The 21,935-nt window shown below is 39.9% G+C and overlaps 1 protein-coding gene across 2 annotated transcripts in view; it reads left to right on the forward strand.

Annotated features, from left to right (window-relative positions):
- Window positions 1-21,935, forward strand: part of SLC24A4 (solute carrier family 24 member 4) — a 101,543-nt gene that overhangs the window by 43,705 nt on the left and 35,903 nt on the right. For both annotated transcript variants that reach the window (XM_074868635.1, XM_074868636.1), the window contains exon 3: window positions 21,169-21,245. In XM_074868635.1, coding sequence (XP_074724736.1) covers window positions 21,169-21,245 — 77 coding nt within the window. The remainder of the gene's footprint in view (window positions 1-21,168; window positions 21,246-21,935) is intronic.

Genomic DNA, 21,935 nt, shown 5'->3' on the forward strand with positions numbered 1-21,935 from the left:
GCTGCTCGCAGCTTGGAAGGGCACACGCTTTGCTGGGTAAAAAACTGGCTGGATGTCCGGGCCCAAAGAGTTGTGGTGAACGGAGTTAAATCCGGTTGGCGGCCGGTCACGAGTGGTGTCCCCCAGGGCTCGGTTTTGGGGCCACTCCTGTGTAACATCTTTATTGATGACCTAGACGAGGGGATCGAGTGCACCCTCAGTAAATTTGCAGATGACACCAAGTTGGGTGGGAGTGTTGATCGGCTCGAGGGTAGGGAGGCTCTGCAGAGAGACCTGGACAGGCTGGAGCAATGGGCCAAGGCCAACTGTATGAGTTTCAATAAGGCCAAATGCTGGGTCACATGGGCCACAACAACCCCCAGCAGTGCTACAGGCTTGGGGAGGAGTGGCTGGAGAGCTGCCAGTCAGAGAGGGACCTGGGGGTGTTGACAGACAGCCAGCTGAACATGAGCCAGCAGTGTGCCCAGGTGGCCAAGAAGGCCAAAGGTATCCTGGCTTGTATCAGAAATAGCGTGGCCAGGAGGGACAGGGAAATGATCCTGCCCCTGTACTTGGCACTGGTGAGGCCGCACCTCGATTACTGTGTTCAGTTTTGGGCCCCTCACTACAAAACCGACATTGAATTACTCAAGCGTGTCCAGAGAAGGGCAACGAAGCTGGTGCAGGGTCTGGAGCACATGTCGTACGAGGAGTGGCTGAGGGAAGTGGGGGGTTGTTTAGCCTGGAGAAGAGGAGGCTGAGGGGAGACCTCATCGCCCTCTACAACTACCTGAAAGGAGGTTGCAGAGAGCTGGGGATGAGTCTCTTTAACCGAGTAATAAGCAATAGGACAAGAGGTAATGGCCTCAAGTTGCACCAGGGAAGGTTTAGACTGGATATTAGGAAGCATTTCTTTACAGAACGGGTTGTTAGGCGTTGGAATGGGCTGCCCAGGGCAGTGGTAGAGTCCCCATCCCTGGAGGTGTTTAAGAGTCAGGTTGGCATAGTGCTGAGGGATATGGTGTAGTTGGGAACTGTTAATGTTGGGTTGATGGTTGGACTGGATGATCTTCAAGGTCTTTTCCAACCCAGACAATTCTGTGATTCTGTGAAGGTGTTCGATCAGGCTCTTTATATGTTATTTATTATTGTGAGTTCTTTGATGGCAATTACAGTTTGACTGTGACTGATTTGAACATCTGTGGTTCCCACAGGTTCACTCCTAATGAAATATGTGGGGCAATTGCCATTTGTTTATGTGTCCATCTCTTAGGGAGATCACTGGGACACTTCTTGATCTGTCTGCACGCTTCCTCTTGTACTACTGTCAGTACCTCTGGTTTTTCCCTGCTCTTGTTGTCTTTGGTGTTGTGCTCTATTGGATATCTTCTGCTTTGCTCATAGTTCCTTTGGCTTCCTTTTTATTTTTCTTTTGACATAATTCATGTTTCTTCCTTCTATTGCTTTCTCTTCTTTATAACACCTTCAGCTCTGCTCTGATGGGTTCAATCATAACTTCTCTGATGGTAATTTCCAGGTATGTGTATCTGTGCCTGCTTCTCGCACATTTTTCTGTTGTCAGATCTTGAACCTTCAGGCATTTCTTCCTGGATGTCCTTGCGTCTCATTAGCACATCCCTGAATGTTTAGTCAGAAATGGTACATCATTTTGCCTCTCAGTAGTTATTTCTTACTGTGCATGTTTTGTGTAATTTCCCACTCCTCATTTTATTTTCTGTACTTCTCTCCATATGCACTGCACTTGTTTCAGTCCTCTCTTTCATAGCTCTTTGTTTTTTCATAAAAAGTCTTTGATTTCTTCCCTGTTACATGCTCTTTTTTCCTTAAAACCTTTTACTCCTATAGCAATTTATCAGTAATCTCTTCATCCTGTATACTGTTGTCTATGATTTCTTTTTGTTTTTATAACATTAACTTTTGTGCTTAATTGTATTATTATAGACATACCTTTTACAAATAGTGTATATGTAATAATGAATTTTAATAATATTATGAATATAATATACTACTTCAGCTTCTCCTAAGAAGGAGAACATGCCATAATGATGGCATGACTTTTGTGTGAACTGATTTGCAGCAATACTTCATTGAATTTGAACTGTAGGAAATTGCTTGTAAAATTAGGCTATTACTTTGATTATTTTTAGCATATACAGTCCTGTGATCTCACTTTCATGTCTCTAGGATGTCACTATGATAGCATTTAAAGGCTTACTAGAAGTGCAGCTGGCATTTAAGACAAATGCATGTAAACTGGTTTTGTGAAATCTCCTCCAAACATGTCCCTTCTGCAGTCTGTATCCCTTAACCCAGAGCTATGCCAGCTGGAGTTGTTTTTTTTTGATGGAAAATGAAGTATTTGATTGCATATCAAATGTGTGAAGGAATGTCATTTGGTAAAATCTGTGTATGTATTTTATTTCTGTAGGCATTGACATTAATCTGTGTCCTATATCTAGCTTTCCTACAGTGCACTTGCTGTTGCTATTTTTCAGTGCTTTATTCACTGAAGGTTAGTCAACATTCTGATGCCTTTATGCGGATGCACTTACTAGCAGGAAAAGATTCAACTCGTCTTGTGATTGTTCATGTCAGTTATTCATGGGTACACTGTTCCTTCTGTAATGTTAATTTTAGACAATTACCACCCTGTCCTCAGCTTCTTCCAGATGCCACTGACACCTCCTCAGCCTGCTGGCACAGCTGTGCCATCCTCCTTTTGTTGGAAGCTGTGCCTGCTTTTGGTTATCAAACAAATTTCTTCCCACTTGATGTGGTGGCAGAGGACCCCTGTGGACAGTACCTCCTCACTCCTACTTGGCTGCAGCCTTTCTGTTATTACTATATTTTGCTGGTATTTTTTAAGTTCTACAGTTATTACTGTATGTGTCAGAATCTGTCATTTCCTTACATTTTCACCATTCACAGCCCAGTCTTAGGTGTGGTGTGCCTCATCCAAAAACCAGGGCAGGCCTCTTCCAGTGTGAAACACCACTTGTGTCTTTGAGTCCTCTGATGATCTCCTGTGTTCCAAATATTTCCACAAATAATTGAGTTTATTTCAGTCTGGCAATCACATTCCTAATCGCCCTGCCCCAGCATCCCTCGAGTAGTAGGGGTAAGGTTTAGCTTGGGATGTTAACAGTGTATGTTACTGTATATGGCTGGAATTCTCTAATACTTGGACATTATCCTTGCTTCCTTAAGGGATTATATTCTGATTTCTTTCTACAAGGAATTTGTCTTAGGTGTGGCATCTCTTTTAGCATCACATTTTAAGAGAGTGCCTAAGTAATTCAGATTCTGTCTATCCAGGGCTACCACTGGTTCACCATACAGTTAGCGGAGCAGTGTCCACAATGCCTAGATTACAAACTGGAATAAGGAGCCTGGCCTGACATAGATGTCTCAGTACTTTTCCCTATCAGTTGTGTAGAAAGCAGTACCCAGTGGTTCTGAACATTTAGCAGACCCTGTGTGCTAGCTCAGCTTTATTTTGTCTGTGCTGTTTTTATCGTTAACCTTACTTGTGTGAAGCCGTTAGAAAAGGGCATCAGTGCCGTTGACTATAATTAATGGCTAAAATGTCAACATATGTTTCTCAGAATGTAGAATTTTGTTTTGCCTACCAGTGATAATTCCTCATAATTATTCCTTAGTGTAAATAGTACTGTATTGTAGTAGAATGTGGGTTTGCAGTGTAGTTACAGCTTGGACTGTCTTCAGTGAAATGAACTGCAAAGGCAAATATGTCTTTGCATGGTGACTTTTTTTTAGATAAGATCATCACAGGAGCTTTATCAGAGTACTTAAATAGATAGATGCCTGGCTCAGAAAACAAGTATTTGTGCTGATGACCTTACAGAGACACAGCACTCATAGCCCCGTGCCTTGTAGTTGTTATGAAAAGCTGCAAAAACTTTGTTTCTGTCTTTGTTGAAATGCACCATCCACACATTTTTTTCTACTTCAGAATTCTTTTGTCTAATTCTAAACTCATACTTGAGAACAACATCATGCACTTACAGTGTTTGCACTGTTTATGCCTCTGAACCTTTCTAATTAAAGAAAAATATGTGGGCTGGAATCTCAAGCTGATGTAAATCAGCAAAGCTCCACTAACTTTTGTAGAGCTATGCTCCTTAATTTCAGTATTAGCCTTTCAGCAGAAATATGGTGAAGAAATGAGAGTTAAAGAGAACAGAAATTGAACTGAAATGAGTTTTACTCGAATTTGTTATGTCTGCCAAGTGCAAATATGTTAAAATCCCCATGTTGACAAAAAAAAAATCCATACAATTATTTTGCTCACTGAACCATTTAAGCAGTTGATTCATCTGCAGACGCATTTCAGAATCTCCCAGCTGTTAAATTTAGGAAAAAAAACACAAACTGAAAAAACCAAGCTGTTACTTGGTCAACTGCCCGGTCTTCTATTAAACCACAATCTATGCTTTCACGGTAAGAATGGGAAGAGGTTTGTCTAGTGGATGGAACAACTGTTGGAAATCAAACTGGTACATGTCATTCCCAACTGTAGCATTAAATAGGCCATGCAGTTGGGAAAATCATGTTCTCTCATTCAGTTTGTGCAAAATTAACTTGAATGATCTATCTCAGAGTAGTTTAACACAGATGAGAGCAACTGCAGAGTGGCTGATGAGATATGCTAATGTAAGTTGTAACTAGTGCTTTCTGACAGGCTAGCCAACTTGAATCAAAGCACTGTCACGCTCAAGTTAAGGATTTTAAAAGGTGTAATCCATTATTAAGCAGGAAAGGTTTACCAGGCCTTACTGTTTCACAAACCAGGTACAACATTTTATGCCCAGTATTTGGTGATTGCAAGGTAACAGAAAAGCATTTTCACAGAACAAAAGCCTGGGAAAATGCTACTCATCTGGTAATGTCCCTTGGAGTTTGTAACTGGTTTGCAAATTCTTAAATCCAAATATATCGAAACACACAGACAGCTCAGCTTGCTGCATTCAACCAGGCTGTTGAAGGGAGGTACAAACAGTATGAGGCATTTTCATACATTTAGTCTTCCGTCTGACTGTGAAAGAGATTGGTATTAAATGACACAGTGACACTATAAATTAAGTTCATAGATTTAGTAATCCAAAATGGGCATATAAATATCTTTTGAAATGCCCTCTCTGGGCGGGTGAGAGATGATTGATCAGATCAGCCGTTTAAAGCCAAGACTCCTGCTCTGCTCTCCTTACATCAGCTGAAAGCAATGAATTTTGTGGTGAGGCTCTGCTGTCTTTGAGTACTTGCTGTCCTAATCCACATTTCTTGGTTTTGTGACCACACTGGTCTTTTAGCACCCTTCTGCTCCTGCAGCCATATTATGATTCTGGCTCTGTTTTCCTGCACAACAGGAATACAAGCAACCACCTTAATTCTGCATGGCAGGGTTTTTTTTGCCTAACATTTTGAGGCAGACCTAAATAGATATATGTAGAGAGAATATAAACAGAATATGTTCTTTTTTTCTGTGTATTTCTAATATATATTAGGAAAGTGGGTTTTCCTCTTCAATTCATCTAAACAAGTGGTAGGAGAGCAAAAACAGTTTCTGAACCACCAGACGCAATGAGATGAAGATGATACAAGCTTATTTTAAGAAAGAAGGGTAAAGCAGTATTATTCCTATATGGGCAGATGTGAAAGCATTTTGTATGTTTTGCAGGTGGTTGTATCTTGTGTGGTCCTACTGCACTGAATGGCACTGTAAAGTATGATGTGGGTAACACTGGAGTCTAGCCTCATTCAGACCAGACTAAAAAAGGTCCCTTGAATCAGTTGTTTCTAACTACATGTATTTTGCTGGGCACCATCTTGGTGTGATGCTTCTTGTGAATATTTTAGAAGGAGCTCCTAGAGATTTTTTTAATTTGCTGTATATGGTATCAGAAAGTGCTTTATAATATATCTGTCTTAAATACCTGCTACTGTTTGGTATGATTAGATGAGTATGTCATTTTCCTATTTCTTCTCTTGTTAAGAACTTAATGCATATATTTAACTGATTTTTTTTTTCCTTCCTTAGCTTTCAGACATTGATTCTTTTCCTGCCATGTTCCAAGACTCTCCATAATTCTTTCTCTTCATTTATATGGTTACCCCAGTGATATTTATAGATAGTGATTGTTTTCCGTGGGTGTCTTTCTGAGACTCCAAGTAAATGTCTCTTTCTTGCCTCTCAGGGCCAGACAACATAGTTTGGTGCCTGTTGAGCCAAGTGCAAATGTCCATCGAGTACAAATACATTTCTGATGTGCTGATTTGGGATTTTCTGCTGAGGGTTTCCCCATAGTATGCATGCATGCTGTGTAGTAAACCAGTGCAGAGTAAGCTGGAGAGAACTCTAGGTACCACTTTCATCAATTTGCTGTTAACAGTGAAGTTTGGAAATAAATTAAAATAAAATCTGCTAGCACTCTTTAAATTGTGTGCACTGCTGATGGCTGCTTTGGCACAAGAAGTGCTGTTTTCTGACTTGATTTCAGACAGTGGATGTGCATGTAGGATTGTGACAGTGTGATGCTTGTTTTTAGAAAGCATCACTCCAAATTTACAGAGTATTTTTGCAGTAATGGAGAAATACCTGAGTTTAAGTGAGCTAGCTGTGGTACCAGCAGCAGTGAAGGAGAAGCTCCAGCTATGACCTATATATCCAGGCTTCCAGCTGGGCTTGTACCATATGTGCTGAAGCTTGTGTGACAGTAGTTCCTCTATTATTGGTAGCTGACCTGGCTAGATTAAAGAGATGTGTTGTATTAAACTATACATTCTTCTACACTTCTAAAATCTAAAAAAACTCTGTACTAATCTTTCACGATTGGGCTGTGACGTCACTAAATCAATGTACCATTTTTCCCTCTTTCTTTCCATTTGCAATTTCACTTCTGTGGCCTTTGGCCTTGTACTCAGCTTTGTTTATGCACTGCTCGAATTGAAGATTATGTTTCTCCTTCATGTGAATAGGTATGAGCTTCATTGCAACATTTACAGAATCACAGAATCGTCTAGGTTGGAAAAGACCTTGAAGATCATCCAGTCCAACCATTAACCTAACATTGACAGTTCCCAACTACACCATATCCCTCAGCGCTATGTCGACCTGACTCTTAAACACCTCCAGGGATGGGGACTCCACCACCTCCCTGGGCAGCCCATTGCAACGCCTAACAACCCGTTCTGTAAAGAAATGCTTCCTAATATCCAGTCTAAACCTTCCCTGGCGCAACTTGAGGCCATTCCCTCTTGTCCTATCGCTTGTTACTCAGTTAAAGAGACTCATCCCCAGCTCTCTGCAACCTCCTTTCAGGTAGTTGTAGAGGGCGATGAGGTCTCCCCTCAGCCTCCTCTTCTCCAGACTAAACAACCCCAGTTCCCTCAGCTGCTCCTCATACGACATGTGCTCCAGACCCTGCACCATCTTCGTTGCCCTTCTCTGGACACGCTTGAGTAATTCAATGTCGGTTTTGTAGTGAGGGGCCCAAAACTGAACACAGTAATCGAGGTGCGGCCTCACCAGTGCCAAGTACAGGGGCAGGATCATTTCCCTGTCCCTGCTGGCCACGCTATTTCTGATACAAGCCAGGATACCATTGGCCTTCTTGGCCACCTGGGCACACTGCTGGCTCATGTTCAGCCAGCTGTCAGTCAACACCCCCAGGCCCCTCTCTGACTGGCAGCTCTCCAGCCACTCCTCCTCAAGCCTGTAGCACTGCTGGGGGTTGTTGTGGCCCAAGTGCAGCACCCAGCATTTGGCCTTATTGAAACTCCTGCAGTTGGCCTCGGCCCATTGCTCCAGCCTGTCCAGATCGCTCTGCAGAGCCTCCCTACCCTTGAGCTGATCAACACTCCCACCCAACTTGGTGTCATCTGCAAACTTACTGAGGGTGCACTCGATCCCCTCGTCTAGGTCATCAATAAAGATGTTAAACAGGAGTAGCTCCAAAACTGAGCCCTGGGGGACACCACTCGTGACCGGCTGCCATTCATTCATAGATACTAAATAATCATGGAATAGGATTTCGCGTGGACAAAGATAGTGTGAGAAGGACTATAAATTTGGATTGTGGAATTATTGTAATGTTTATCTTTTCACCTTCTAGCAGTGGACTCTTCTGCTAAATGGCTCTATTCTGGATTAAGATTGCTTTTATTCTGGAATAATTACTATGCATTTAAGAAACAAATCACTTTCCCTCCCTCAAATCTTAAATGCCACTTAATATGCTGCTAAACATGTGGAAGTCTCCAAATCTTTTAAAAAGCTGGTTTTTACTTACCAGATTTCATATCAAATGTGAGGCTGCTGAATCATATAGTAGAGCTAGGACTGAAAAGAGATCATTCTTGAAGTACTCCATTAGTGTTTACAGCCCCTTTTTGAATTTCTAGAGTAAGGAAAAAATGCCCTGAGGGATATTGTCTGGGGAAAAATAGCAGACAACTGTGCAAATCTGCCATTTGAAAAATTATTTACGTAGTAAATGAATCATGACATAGGAACTGGAGGGTTAAATCTTGGTTGCCTTAGGTGGGATTACTTGTGTGCAAAAGGTGAAGTAGGCTTTAGCCTATGGTATAAGAAACATGTTGGCATAACTTTACATCATTGGGCAGAAACCACATGCTGAAATGTACATGTATTTGTGACTTTGAGCTACAGCATATGAAATGAGGAGTAATGCTAGTAATCCTGTGTGCTCAGAAAGTGTAAACCTAGCCCTGCAGAATTGTGATGTTTGTTTAAAAGATAAACAACAAGTCTGGGTCTCTTTTTTTGTTTGTCTTCTGGGTTTTGTCAGTCTTTTAGATTTTTGAGCTTGCCCTCTTCCACAAACACAAAGGCCAGAAGCAGACTTTTTGTTTTAAGTGAAAGCTGATGTTCTTACATAATTGCATGATTCCAGGACCATGGCTTCAGGAAAAGTAAAAAACAAATATAACATGGTTTACAATGAAGTAATGAGAATTGGCTACACCACATGTGTGTGGCTCACAGGGAGAGAGTGTTGTGCTTCTGTTTGTCCATATGAAAATGAGTTTTTCAAAGCACCAAGGGGTACATGGAACAAAAAATTATCCTAAGTACTCGACTCCAAAACCTGACTTCATTACAGATACAGTATTTTTTAACATTTTTTTTGAGAGCTTAATATGTGCAACTTGAAACATTTTTTCAACATGCAGCTTCCTTCCAAAATGAAGGCAAAATTAAGAGAATTAATCAGCTGATCTCAGCTTGTGGTATCAACAGCCTGATTTTTGTAAGGGCTGGGCATGGTGACTGTGGTGAGCTGAGTTCCTTGAAAATCTTGTCTTGCCTGTGCTGAACCCTTTTGGGAATTCTTGCCCCAGAAAGATCACCTAATGAACAGACTTAAGGGACTTCCTCTGCCTTATTATTGTATCTGTGTATTTTACCTGTTCCCTCTTGATTGATGGAGCTTTTTGGACAAAGCACTAGAAAACTCACTGTTGGAAACAATCCTGAATTGGCAGGGGGTGGAATAAATGTTCAAGTAGGTCTTTCTACTGCTGCCTACCAGCATTTTCCTTCTGTATCCAGAAAGAAAGCCTTCTAAGTAAAGAAAGTTCAAACAATACCCATGCTTGACTTTATTTTATGCCTTTCTCTGTTTTGTCTCTGTAGGCCTGCTGTTGCTCTGCTACCTTGAGCCCATTTGTTTCTGGAACATGTTTCTAGAAAACCAGTTTATTTAACTTAATCTTAGCCTGGTAGAAGATATCATCTATGTTTTTTGTGCTGTTTCAACTTGGAGATTAACAAAATTTTCCTGGATTGTAACTACTTGGATTTGGTATCAGAAAAACAGTAAAAATACATATATTTTAAAAATTGAATTTCATTTTCTTTTCCATGCATTTGGGGAAAAAAATGGTGTGTGCCAATACAGCTGCTTTTAAATGAGCCATACTGCAGCTTTTGCTGAAGTAGAAAGGGATTCAAAAGCCTATTATTATGCATTAACTGTGCTGAAGGCGCGATAGCACAGTTTCATTTAAAGTGCACTTCTATTCTGAAGGATAGCTGCTCTGGCAGCTCTTGTGGTTGCTTGTTTCTTCCTTCTTAGTGTTTTCTACATGTAATCTGTTCAGTTTTCAAGTAACATGGTAACTTTTCTAGCTTCCAGCAGTTCAAACTTAATCTGTGGTCTGACTTCGATTGAGTCAAATTTTGCCAGTCATTTTGCAGTTTGAATGTGGTTGTCACTTCTACTGAGTATGTACCAGGCAGGGAATAGCCTCGTATTCTGTGTTATTTGGGGTCTATCTCCAGCAGGTATAAGAAGGTAGTAACACCCTATTTTATTCACAGAAGAAAGCTGGGAAGAAAGAACTTGGTTGTATAGACAAATACTTTTATAGTCAGTTTGTAAGCAGAGATGTTCATTAAACAGTATCAGTGATATTTTGTAAGGAAAACTGTTATTTCCTGCCACGACCGTCTATATCCATTCATAAATGTGATCATCTTTCATATCAGCTCTGTCACTGGTAGCCAGGTTTTCTTTTTGTCTTTGAAGGGCAGTTTTGATACCATTGTTATGTGGCATCAATGGAATAACAATGCATCCGAGTTTTGAAATGGGTGACATCTGCCAAATGAGCTCTTCAGATGTTGTGCTGGTTTGGGCTGGGATAGAGTTAATTTTCTTCACAGTAGCTAGTATGGGGCTATGTTTTGGATTTGTGCTGAAACCAGTGTGGATAATACAGGGATGTTTTAGTTACTGCTGAGCAGTGCTGACACAGAGTCAAGGCTTTTTCTGCTCTTCACCCCACCATCGAGGAGGCTGGGGGTGCACAAGAGGTTGGGAGGGGACAAAGCTGGGACAGCTGACCCCAACTGACCAAAGGGATATCCCAGACCATATTACATCATGCTCAGCATATAAAGCTGAACAAAGAAGAAGGAAGGGGGAGACGTTCAGAGTGATGGCATTTGTCTTTCCAAGTAACTGTTACTTGTGATGGATCCCTGCTTTCCTGGAGATGGCTGAGCACCTGCCTGCCCGTGGGAAGCGGTGAATGAATTCCCTGTTTTGCTTTGCTGGTGTGTGCAGCTTTTGCTTTACCTATTAAACTGTCTTTACCTCAACCCACGAGTTTTCTCACTTTTACTCTTCCACTTCTCTTCCCCATCCCACCGGCAGAGGAGTGAACAAGTGGCTGTGTGGGGCTTAGTTGGTGGCTGGGGTTAAACCACAGCAGATGTTCAGAGAGGAAGGAGACTTCAACCTTGGGCCAAATTCACTTTACTGATCTGTCTTGCTTGCATATTCAGGCAGCACAGAAAAGAGATTCTTCCAGCTATGAGATTCTGTAGCATAGGAAAATCCATCAAGGACAACTTCTGTGGTAGTTGTTCCTTGTATACCTGCTGAAAGAGTCATTTTGGGAACAAAACGGGAGGTAGTGGTCTACTCTGATTGTTGAGCTGTTCATTAGACATAATACAACAACACTATATATAAAAGCAGCTCCAATGTATATTCAGTAACAAAATTGGGGAATTATAACCCACCTTCTGTAAAAATGCCCTTCTTTTGTGCCAAATATCATGTTGTTTCAAAGAGGTTTACTAGTCCACAGTGTCTTAAAATTATGTTACACTTTTCATAATCTTTTCAGTGAAGTGCTACAGCTTGCTTGTTGATTTTTAAAGCCTCTGGTATTGAAACCAAACTGTCATTTTCCTTGGCTCTACAGTTTCCTAATAGATTTGTAGTGAAATCCCCTTGCAGATGTCATTAACATTGCAGAAAATGCAGCCTGTCCTTGGCAGCAGACTTCTGGCCTTTTTGCATAGAGGTGAACAAATGGAGTTTATGAATGGATAGGCTGAACAACTAGCATAAATGCTTTCCATCTCTTAGTTCTGGAAGAGATTTTAAAGTCTGACTGGCAGCAAAATCCCCCAAATCAAGACCTCATTGAGCTTGAGGTGATGATACCAAAAACTCACAGAAAGCAAGTGTTGTTTGATTCTCCAGCCTGTCTGCCGCTGGAAGGCTTGCCTGGGAAAAACATAAGGAATTATTCTTTTTCTGTTGGGATGAAAAATTGCCTGACCTTTTAATAACTGTCCTTTCTTATGTGAGTTACAGTATTGATAGTTAATTCAATCATTATCCCTTTTTCAAAACTTTTTTCCTATCAGGTAGTGATCTTGCCAGGGACATCTCCTTCTACCTGTATTTAAAAAGGAGACAACTAAACTGAGTCCAAAACCCTGCATAGGCAGAGGGCTCCCTCCCTTAAATGAAACAAGAGGCTGTGGACCATAGAAACTATCAACTTTCAGGAAGCAAAAAATGAGGGAAAGGTGAAGGGAAGGGTGGAGGTCAAATGTATGAAGCTCAGAGTGAGAAACCAGAGAGAAATTCCATGTAGAAGACACCAGTTTTTGCTGGTGACTGATATCTGTGGTTAATTCACAAAACAATCATAAACTAGTACAATTTAAACCTGTTCAGGTTATTCCACAATAATTATTCAGTCCTGAGTGGAGGATGGATCATGTTATTTCCCCCTTAAGCTGGAAAGTGACATGTCTGAATAAGCCACACCAGTGCTGGACCCTGCTAATGTTTGAATTGCTTTGGCAACCTTGGCTCAGAGTAATGTAAACACAGCTGAGGCAGTATGAGACAGTAAGAAAGGGGAGAAGGTGAAAAACATTTTAGTATCCTGGTTTAGGAATTTGAGGTGTAAAATAAAAGGGTTGGTGTCCTTGGGTGGGATTTTGAAGAATACACATGTGCTTTGTGGAAAACCAGTACCATAATCACAGAAGATGTGAGCAGAGTTCAGAAATTCTGTGACTGGTCACTGAGACCAACAGAGGTGTCAGAGACAGACTTAGGGCACTGCACTACACTGAATTTAATCTTTTAATGTAAGTTGTTCTTAGACTGTAAAAAACCTGGGTGTTGGTAATTTCACGTCTGTTCAGCACTGATTTAGAAATGTTCATGTCCTCCTCCTTAATTAATTTGAGTGGACTTCACAGTTTGATAGCTGTACTGAAATCCGGGATCGTGGTAGAGGTGTTCCAGGCAGGTTCCAACCATCTTCTATAGAACTGCTACTTTGCAGTGATAAGGTTGAGATACAGCTGTATGAAGGCATCAGGCAAGAGCTATCCATATGAGAAAATAATGTGAAATAACTAACTGTTGTCAGAAAGAAAAGAAAATAATAATGAGATTCTTCATCTCTAGCTCTTTAAAGACAGTTTCTAGAGAGTATATCATCTGGAGGCCAGGGATGAAAATAAATCTGTGATTCCAAACCTTAGGGTCCTTTTAGAGTTATCTTGAGGACATTAAAACCGTTAACACAAAGCCCAGTATGCATGAAACACTGCACTCTTGATATGCTGATGTGTCCCTATGTTGCAGTACTTGTGCAATCCATGTGTCATCACTGACTCCCTAGATCAGGAGATGAGCTTTCATCATTCCTTTCAATTTTCTTTTTGTTGGCAGATAATTGTTAATGTATTTTTATTTGATTGTTTGACTTTGCTGTAATGAGTGCAGACGCTTTTCTTTTTTATAAAAGAGAAAAGAAATTAAATGTAAGTCCAGGGTTTAGTAAGGTATTAATGTTATTTTTATTGTGGCTAATCCAGTCCTGTATAGAAATTTTCATAATTTCATACTGATGGAAGGAGAGTTTTGAAGGCTATTTCATTAATACACCATTCTTTGCAATACATATATTAAATCAATTTAATAGTTTAGAGTTGAGTCAGTTTTTTGCTTCATAACTTGTCTCTTGCCATTGCACAGATAATCGCATTTGGCAGTCATCTTTTGGATGAGCAATGCAAATTGAATTAATATACAACAGAGATAAAATTTGCTTATAATTCTACTGGTTTTGAGGTGAGGGCTATGGAGGAGGATGCTCACTGTGCCTCCTGCTGTATGGTACTTTGCCGGCAAATAGAAAGCTTGATCTTTGGCATCACACGGCATTACACTGATGCACAAATGTCTCTCAGAAGTTGGGTGGTATTTCATATCAGTTCAGTGCACTTCATTTGGATGCTCTGTTGCTGTCCAGCTGGTATAATCCATGAAACCAGTTTACTAAAGAGTTATCTCTAAAGGAATTTCCTTGCAGAATTTCTCAAGTAAACGTGTGCGTTTCTTTGAATTGCCTGTTCCTGATTTGCTTTAACACTGGTGCCTAGATTAGCATCCAGCAGAAGCTGAAGCTGAGTATTTGAAGGAAAATCCACATCATCCTGCTACAGAAAACTAGAAACAGCTCTGTAATGGGAATCTAATCTTGAAGCTTGGTAATTCTTATTTTTTCCAGATGGTATCCAGGATTATCACTGAACTGGTCTTCTTTTTCCTTCTTTGGTCCTTGTATGATGTTTTAAGTTACCAGCTTTCATGTATAAAAGCATTTGCTGAGTATACCATTTTTCTCCACTGGCAATTCAGAGTTAAGGGCACGTTAGATTGTGGTGTTAGAAAGGGTTATTTTAAAATTTGAGATTTATGTGATTTTTGGTTTTTTAATGAATTCAGGTTTTCTGTAATTCTGTAAAAAATATAGCTTTAATGTACTGTGGCACATTTATGATTTTCTAATGACTGTTAAAATTTATGATTTGGGAAGTAGTATTAAAAAGGAGGACTTTCATATGACACGTATTATATATGAGTAAACTATTTTCACTGTGATAATATGATCTTCGGGTTGACTTTGTTTCCAGTGCTAACACCGGAATACATAACTAAAATAAGTCAATACTTTCCTATGAGCAAAAGCAACCCTGCTCTTCTTTTCTGAAGTACACAATTGCTGTCACAATATTGACAGTGCACAGGTTATGCAAGAAGATTAGATGAGTGTATTATGCTGTTCCCCAAGACTACCTACACATGTTTGGCTGTACTGAGCTCACCACAGTCATCTCTGGGACTGTCACCACTTCAGCACCTGAGCTAATATGTGAAACATGACAGGGGACTGACCCTCTTGACATTGGTGGTGAAGAGAATATTAGAGGAATTTCTCCCATCAGGATGCTTTCAAAGTGGCTAACCTTCTTTCTGTAAAAATCTTCCCAGTGCACTGATTTTGAAGAATGGTATGGGTCAAAGCCACAAATGTTTTGAAAACAAGGGTAATTCTAAGACATACCTAGCCCATTCATTGCAACTCAGCTCATATAGAACCCCTGCATTCAGGGAGATGTGGTTGAAAGAAGTGATGATTTTTTGGCTTTCCCTCAAATCTTCTAACAGATTATATTAGTACAGAATTGTAAATTAGTGCAAGTTGCAATGCCATGACAGCTGTTGCAAGTTCAACTCTTGGTGCACAAACTGTTGACATTTTACTGCTGACATCAGGTAAGGATGTATGCATTTGCTTGACAGGTATGAAGAAGCTCATTTCTGCACACAGTGAAGAGTTTGTTTTGCTGTCACTGAGGCACAAATACATGTGCATGAAAGCAGCACCAGGCCTTGGGAAGATGAGGCTCTGCAACATGAAAAGGGAATTGCACATAAGCAGAAATACACTAAATGCAGAGGTGCTTAAAGCTGCTTGAAGTGCTTGAACAAATGACACAAATTTGGAATATTCAGGCTGGCTTGTGAATGTGATTATAGAGGGGGTAAAAGTGGAAATATGTAATTCTGTCTTCCCCTTATACCTCTGCCCTGGGTGAGTCTGATGATCAACAACCCCTGAATGCCAGGGCAAAGGGGGTAGGTATTGCAATCTGTAGTTGTAACATGTCCCGAAGGGACAGAAGAACATAGGCAGAGGAACAAGATGCAGGCATTAGAAGTGGAAGTGGGCTTCTGTGTACCTCGTTTGCCTAACCCGCTTCCTGCAAAGGCAGAGTGGAGCCGATTGCATGTATCCTTTCAATCAGCTACAGCTCCCTCCTCCCTATGAGGAGAAATTTAAGCATTGTAACAGACTTGAATGCTTAGCAGGTATTAAGAGTTGGCATGTTTGTTGCCTCTGTGAGTAAATCAACTGCTGATAAGGTGAAGAAATCACATGTTGAGGTAGGTTATAAAACCACAGATCCACGTAGTTGTTGAGATGTTCTGTCAGGCTTAGGAGATTTTGAAACTTATCTTCATTGGCAGACTGCCTGTCACAGTATGGATAGGGCATATGGGAACAATGCTCTGATGGCACCCAGCAGTAATCCGGTAACAGCCTAAGTCAGGGCAGGTGTCACTGGCATGCCTGGGTTACCCTGGCTGCTGCATATCACATCTCACTCCAGGGCCATGCAGACAGCTTAAGCTGTGCAGCTGCTGTTATATTCTGTTCCAAGGCATGCTATTTGCATGCCTTGGGTAGCTTTTTAGCCACAGACAGCTCAGCCAGAGCTTTTTATCAAAGCTGAATCATCCTTTCTGTCGTGGCATTATCAAGGATTTTTTGTTTCCATGACTCAGAGAAAAAGGTGGTGGTGTCCCCTCCAAGTCATGGCTGGATAAGCTGCTTTTGTTTCCCCGCTCATTTCATGATTGGGGAGCGGGAACAAGCTGCATAATGATGACAGTTCCAATATAGACTTGGCTCTTTTGGTGCCCTCCCTTCCCCCTCAATAAATCTGTGCTTGATAAGATGATCTGCAGGAGCCATGGGTTTGCAACAGTACCAGCAGGATAAATATTTCTGTATTTCTAGCTGATTTTCAGACGATTGGTGTATGTTCCCCTCCTTTTTTTTTTGGCAAAGGTTAGCCCCATTAGATGTACTGCTCTTCATTTCATCTCTTTCTCCCATCTGTTCTGTCTCTTTTCAGTAGAAACTGTGGAGATGTAGCTCCCACTCAGGTTGCCAGATAGCTCTGTCTCCAATATATGAGAAAATATCTCTGTGTGAAGTAGACCGGTGCCCTGCTGCGCATACACATCAGATCGTACCATGAGGGCAGACAGTGCTCTCTCACACTCCATGATAATGTCACATCCCCTCTGTCAGCTCATACAGATGACAGAATACCACTGCCCCCCTCAGTTAAGTGATGTTAATTCCCAGGCCTAAGCTAGGAGCCAAAGGAATCCAAAGAGCCTTTTCTTGAGCAACCAGGTTATCATAGCAGTAGGTAAGAAAAACAAACCTTTGTTTAAAATATTAAAGCCGTGATACGGTGAGTAAAAAAAGAACAGTGCATGTAGATAAGGTATACAGAATTTATAGATGACAATTATACAAAACCTATGATTATCTAGATAATAAAGCCATAAAGACAGCAAATGCTTTCACTGAAAAACTCCAAACTTCACCTTGGAACTCTGTAGCAGGTGGCCTTTTCATAAGGAAGAAATCTTGCTTACCAAGCTCCAGAGCCTTGCTTCATTTCTTTGGCTTTTAAAGAAGATTTTGTAGTGTCTCTGTGTGAGAACAATTGCATGCCATGAGTTCTGTGTAGAGAGGAGCATTATCTTTGAGAAAAGCTGTCTTCATGTTAATTCATTTTAAATTACCTCTGTGAGGCAAGCAGATATTTATTACAAGTAGTTATTTATTACAAATACTACATCATCAGACTATACATGAAGCAGGATGGTTTGCAGTGAAGCTGGTTTACTTTTGCTTGGTGATCAATGCCTGGGCTCATTTCTGTCTTCTGGCTCTTACCTTTGATATCTTCTGGTCTTCTGATTTCCTATTTAGTATTAACTTCAAATAAGTAAAGTCACATTAGAAAGATTAGAAAGGTAGTTATTTTTATTCATGCTTCTTGGAACTTCAGTTTATACTGACATAACCATTTTTAATGTTATACTGTGAAATATTTTACAGTCAACTGAATGAGATTACCAGGTAGGTAATAGCTTCCCAGATGAAACATCCGTTTTGTCAGGTTATGGGACAAGGAAATATTCCCTCTGGTCTATGGTGGCAGTAAGGGGGGATGGTGTTCCTGACACAAGCACCTGTGAAGGGAGCTGCAAACCTTTGCGTCAGATTATGTGAAAGGATGCACGCAATGCGCAGGGTCACATTATCATTGCTAGAGACTCAGGCCAGGGCTCTGGTCTCTGCTGTCCTAGTGCATTGCTAGAACATGTGTATTCTCACAGCCACGGCTTGAATGAAGGAGACAGAGGACAAATGCAATAAGACAAATAGTATGTATGTCCTGAATACATCCATGTGAGGATGGTATTTTAGCCAGTGATGCAAGAACAACCATACTGTGTAAGATGCCAGCAGCTGTACCTCTGGGTCTTTTCTCCCAAAGGAGAAGTCTCCTTGATGCTTTTTTGGTTATTAGTCATTTTAGTTAATATTAATTGTTAATGGGCAGAATTTATTTAAAACCACATGCTTTGAGTTCTGATTAATTTTTTGCCATACTTTATTTCATGTGGTAGCGAATAACTCCTCTGAGAATTTTGCTTTTGGCAGCTAGTGTAGCTGACAGGAAGTTCTTAGATTTTATGATATTCCGATATTATTCCAGAATGGTATTCCTTTCTGATTGCTACATGGGGGGAACAATATTACCGTATTTTATTATATTACATATTACTATATATAGCAGTATATTACTATAGAGAACGTGCTTGACTGTTACATGCATGTAAGGTTCTTTTGGCATCTTAAAAGGTTTATCTGTAGATAAAAGCCTTGCAGATTGATGCATCTTGATCAATAGTTTGTGGATTAGCCTTCACTGTCTTTCAGTAAGAGAGTTAGAATGTCAACTGTAAATACACATTGTCTCAAAACTAGAATGCAACCAGTTTTCTCACAGTTTATGTGCATTTCCTCTATCCTTTTCCTTGTTTGAGGGTAATAGTGATGAAAACCAAATAGAAAGGAAGATGTTTTATTCACATATTTCGATTTTAGAAGAACTTGAATTTGTTTGGCTCAACAGTCAGATGTCTTTTTTTTACAGTGTGGTTTGCATTTGTATAGCAATACTATTCCTCAGACTGTTTCGTTTGGTCACAGACCTCTTTACGGTGCAAATCATGGCCCTTGAAGACTGTGGAGTTCTGTAGCAACCCAGACCCACTTTAGTGAAGCTGGTCCTGCTAAACACTGGTGTGCTGATGGTCTTTAGGCACTGAAGTACTCTGCATACCCTTGAATGGTATTCCATAATTCAATGAGTGATTGGGTATTATTGTGCTATTGTGCTGATGCATTTTATATTTATATCCTCTATTGCTTTCATTTTTCCTGGTGATTACAGAAGGAGGACCAGGAATAGAACATTTACCTAGCAATAGGAAATCACATTCAAGAGCACCTAAGCAAAATTTAGTATAGATTTATATTGTTTTTGTTGTCTGAGATTTAAAAGAAAAGATGCACCTATATCTTGGGAAAGCACTATTCAACATATCAAGTGCTGATACTGGTTCCAGTCAGAATACAACCGTAAGAATAGGTCGTATTGAAAAGCCTAATGAAAATCAGTAAAGGAATTGCAGTTAGTCATTGTTGATTAATTTTTATTTTATAGACCATCAGTAGTTTTAAAGAAAACTACAGTGGCTTTCAAATAGTAGGTTGGAGGATTTAGAGAGATTTCATAAAATGGTAACTTTGACAGGAAAGTAAGTATGATTTATGTATATAAAGTTTTAATCACTGCCTGCTGCCAGTGTATTAATTCAAAAATAATACATTTATGGCAGTCTAAGGAAAAGACAGAGGTATGGGATCTTCAGCTTTGCAGAGACACTCTTTGTCAAGTCTTTGTCAAGCTAGACATATGCAACATATGTAGGTGTGTGTAGTACAGCTGCAAAGAGGCATTTCTATATATAAAACTCAGATTGAGGAGATAAGAAGTCATTAAGGTCTTTGAAACTAGATTATCCTCTCACTGCAGTGAAGATTTTCAACTGTGTTTGGTGACTACAGGTAACTCAAATTTAAGATACTCTAGAAAGTGCAATCTTCAAAGAGTTGCAGCGCAACATTTTCTGAAAATAAGGCTGGTTTAGAGTATTTAAATTTTAGTAGCTAAAAACATAAACCATACCTCAAATTCTTAGTTTCTAGGTTCATGGTTACTGTTTGCAGAATTATATTGAGAAATTGAGAAAATATACCATTGAAGTTGAAAATAGAACAGCAAAAATATAATATTTTGTGCTCTTAAGCATTTTGTTAAACTGGCAGTCTTGAATATGGGGAAGATGATCATATATTCCCTCTGTTTTCTTCCCTGATATTCAGTATATTATGGTAAATTCATAAGAACCTTCTGCATCTTATCTTGTTGTCAACCTACACCTACAACTCCTTGCAGTCAGGAACACCTATTTCTGAATAATAATTTAATAACTTCAGTGTTTTTGGATTCCAGTGGCTGAAATACAGTGCCTTCTGTCTGAGGCACTGTAGATCTCTATCTCTGCCTGCCTTGTCAGTCTAGATGTGTTTTATCTCATATATTTCTTCAGGTTTTTGATTTAGTTGCTGTCTTTGTCTCCAGCATCTGGAATCTTTTTTTCACTCCGTTGCCTTTGTGTGGAACATAGATCCTTTAACTGAGCTCCAAACAGCTTCACTGTCACCCAGAAATAATCCCAAAACTCATACCTTTGCACATTCCTATCATACACCTACCATTCCTGTTTCATTCCTTCCTTTGCCAGATTTAGACTTTCTGGAGAAAGTACTTGGAATCCCTTTAATCTTTCTGAAATGATTTGCAAGACTGTGGAGCCCTATAAAAGTTTGTAGTTAAGAACCTGATAGAAGGTTACAACTATTGCATAATTTTTCAGGCAAGGCACACTTAAATTTCAGGATGAATTTTTGTGCCTGTGCCTATCACTTTGGAACTATATTTAGAGGACACACAGAGGAGATGATAGTAAAAATAAGAATGTGAAACTCTTAGTACAGTGGAGGTTGGTTTAAGCCACTGGAATGATGATAATTAATAACACCTGAGTATCAGTTCTCTTTTTTCTACAGAGCAGAAAAGAGATTCCGAGGTGACAAACTGTAGTGTAATAAACTCGAAGATGCTTTCACATTTGGTCATATATTTATACAGATGCATCCTTACTTTTCAGTCTTCCTTCTATAGATGTTGTAAACTTTAAAAAAAAAAAAAGTATATTTCTTTTTCAGCCATTAATGAATTTCCTGAAGATGTGTTTACAAATAAAGAACGGCAGCAAGGAGGAGTTCTGCTTCATATCATTGCTGTAAGTTTTTCTCCTACTGTGCTTCATTTTTGTTTTTCTTTTATTTGTCTGTAAGATGTTAATCATCTTAGTGGCCTTACTAAATAGTGCTCTGTATGTATCAGCATCTTTCTAATACTGTGATTTCAGTATTTCTAATATGTCTATATGGGTACAAATGCTCAAAAGGTAACATCTTAGAGACATGGTTTAACGGTGGACTTGGTGGTGTTAGGTTAATGGTTCAACTCAATGATCTTAAGGGTCTTTTCCAACCTAAGTGATTCTATGATTTATTTAAGAAAATGATGCAAGTCTGAATTTGCAGTGCCTGCACATTCATCCTCTTGGAGATAAAATCCTGACTGCATGGATAACAGACTTGTGTTTGTTTGTATTTCATCTTGTATAAACAGAGTTTGGGATTCCTTTGTTGATGACATCAAACATGATGTGGAAGATTCTTGATTCTCTTTCTTTCCTATTGTGCCTCTATGCAAAAGATGCAATTGTTATTAAAAAAACCCCAAACAACTCTGAAGAAATATAGAAAATGTCAAATGGAGTTTTATATTTTATTGTGGAATAAACAAAACAAGTAGGGCCTGCAGGCTCCAGTTTTCCATTCCCAGCTTGGGGAAGGTAAAGTAAAAAGGAGTTGTTTGATGGACAACAGCAGGATTAGGCTTACTGCATGAGCCCAGCACATAA

The sequence above is a fragment of the Strix uralensis genome, chromosome 4 (assembly GCF_047716275.1).
Source record: "Strix uralensis isolate ZFMK-TIS-50842 chromosome 4, bStrUra1, whole genome shotgun sequence".
Classification (NCBI taxonomy): Eukaryota; Metazoa; Chordata; class Aves; order Strigiformes; family Strigidae; genus Strix; species Strix uralensis.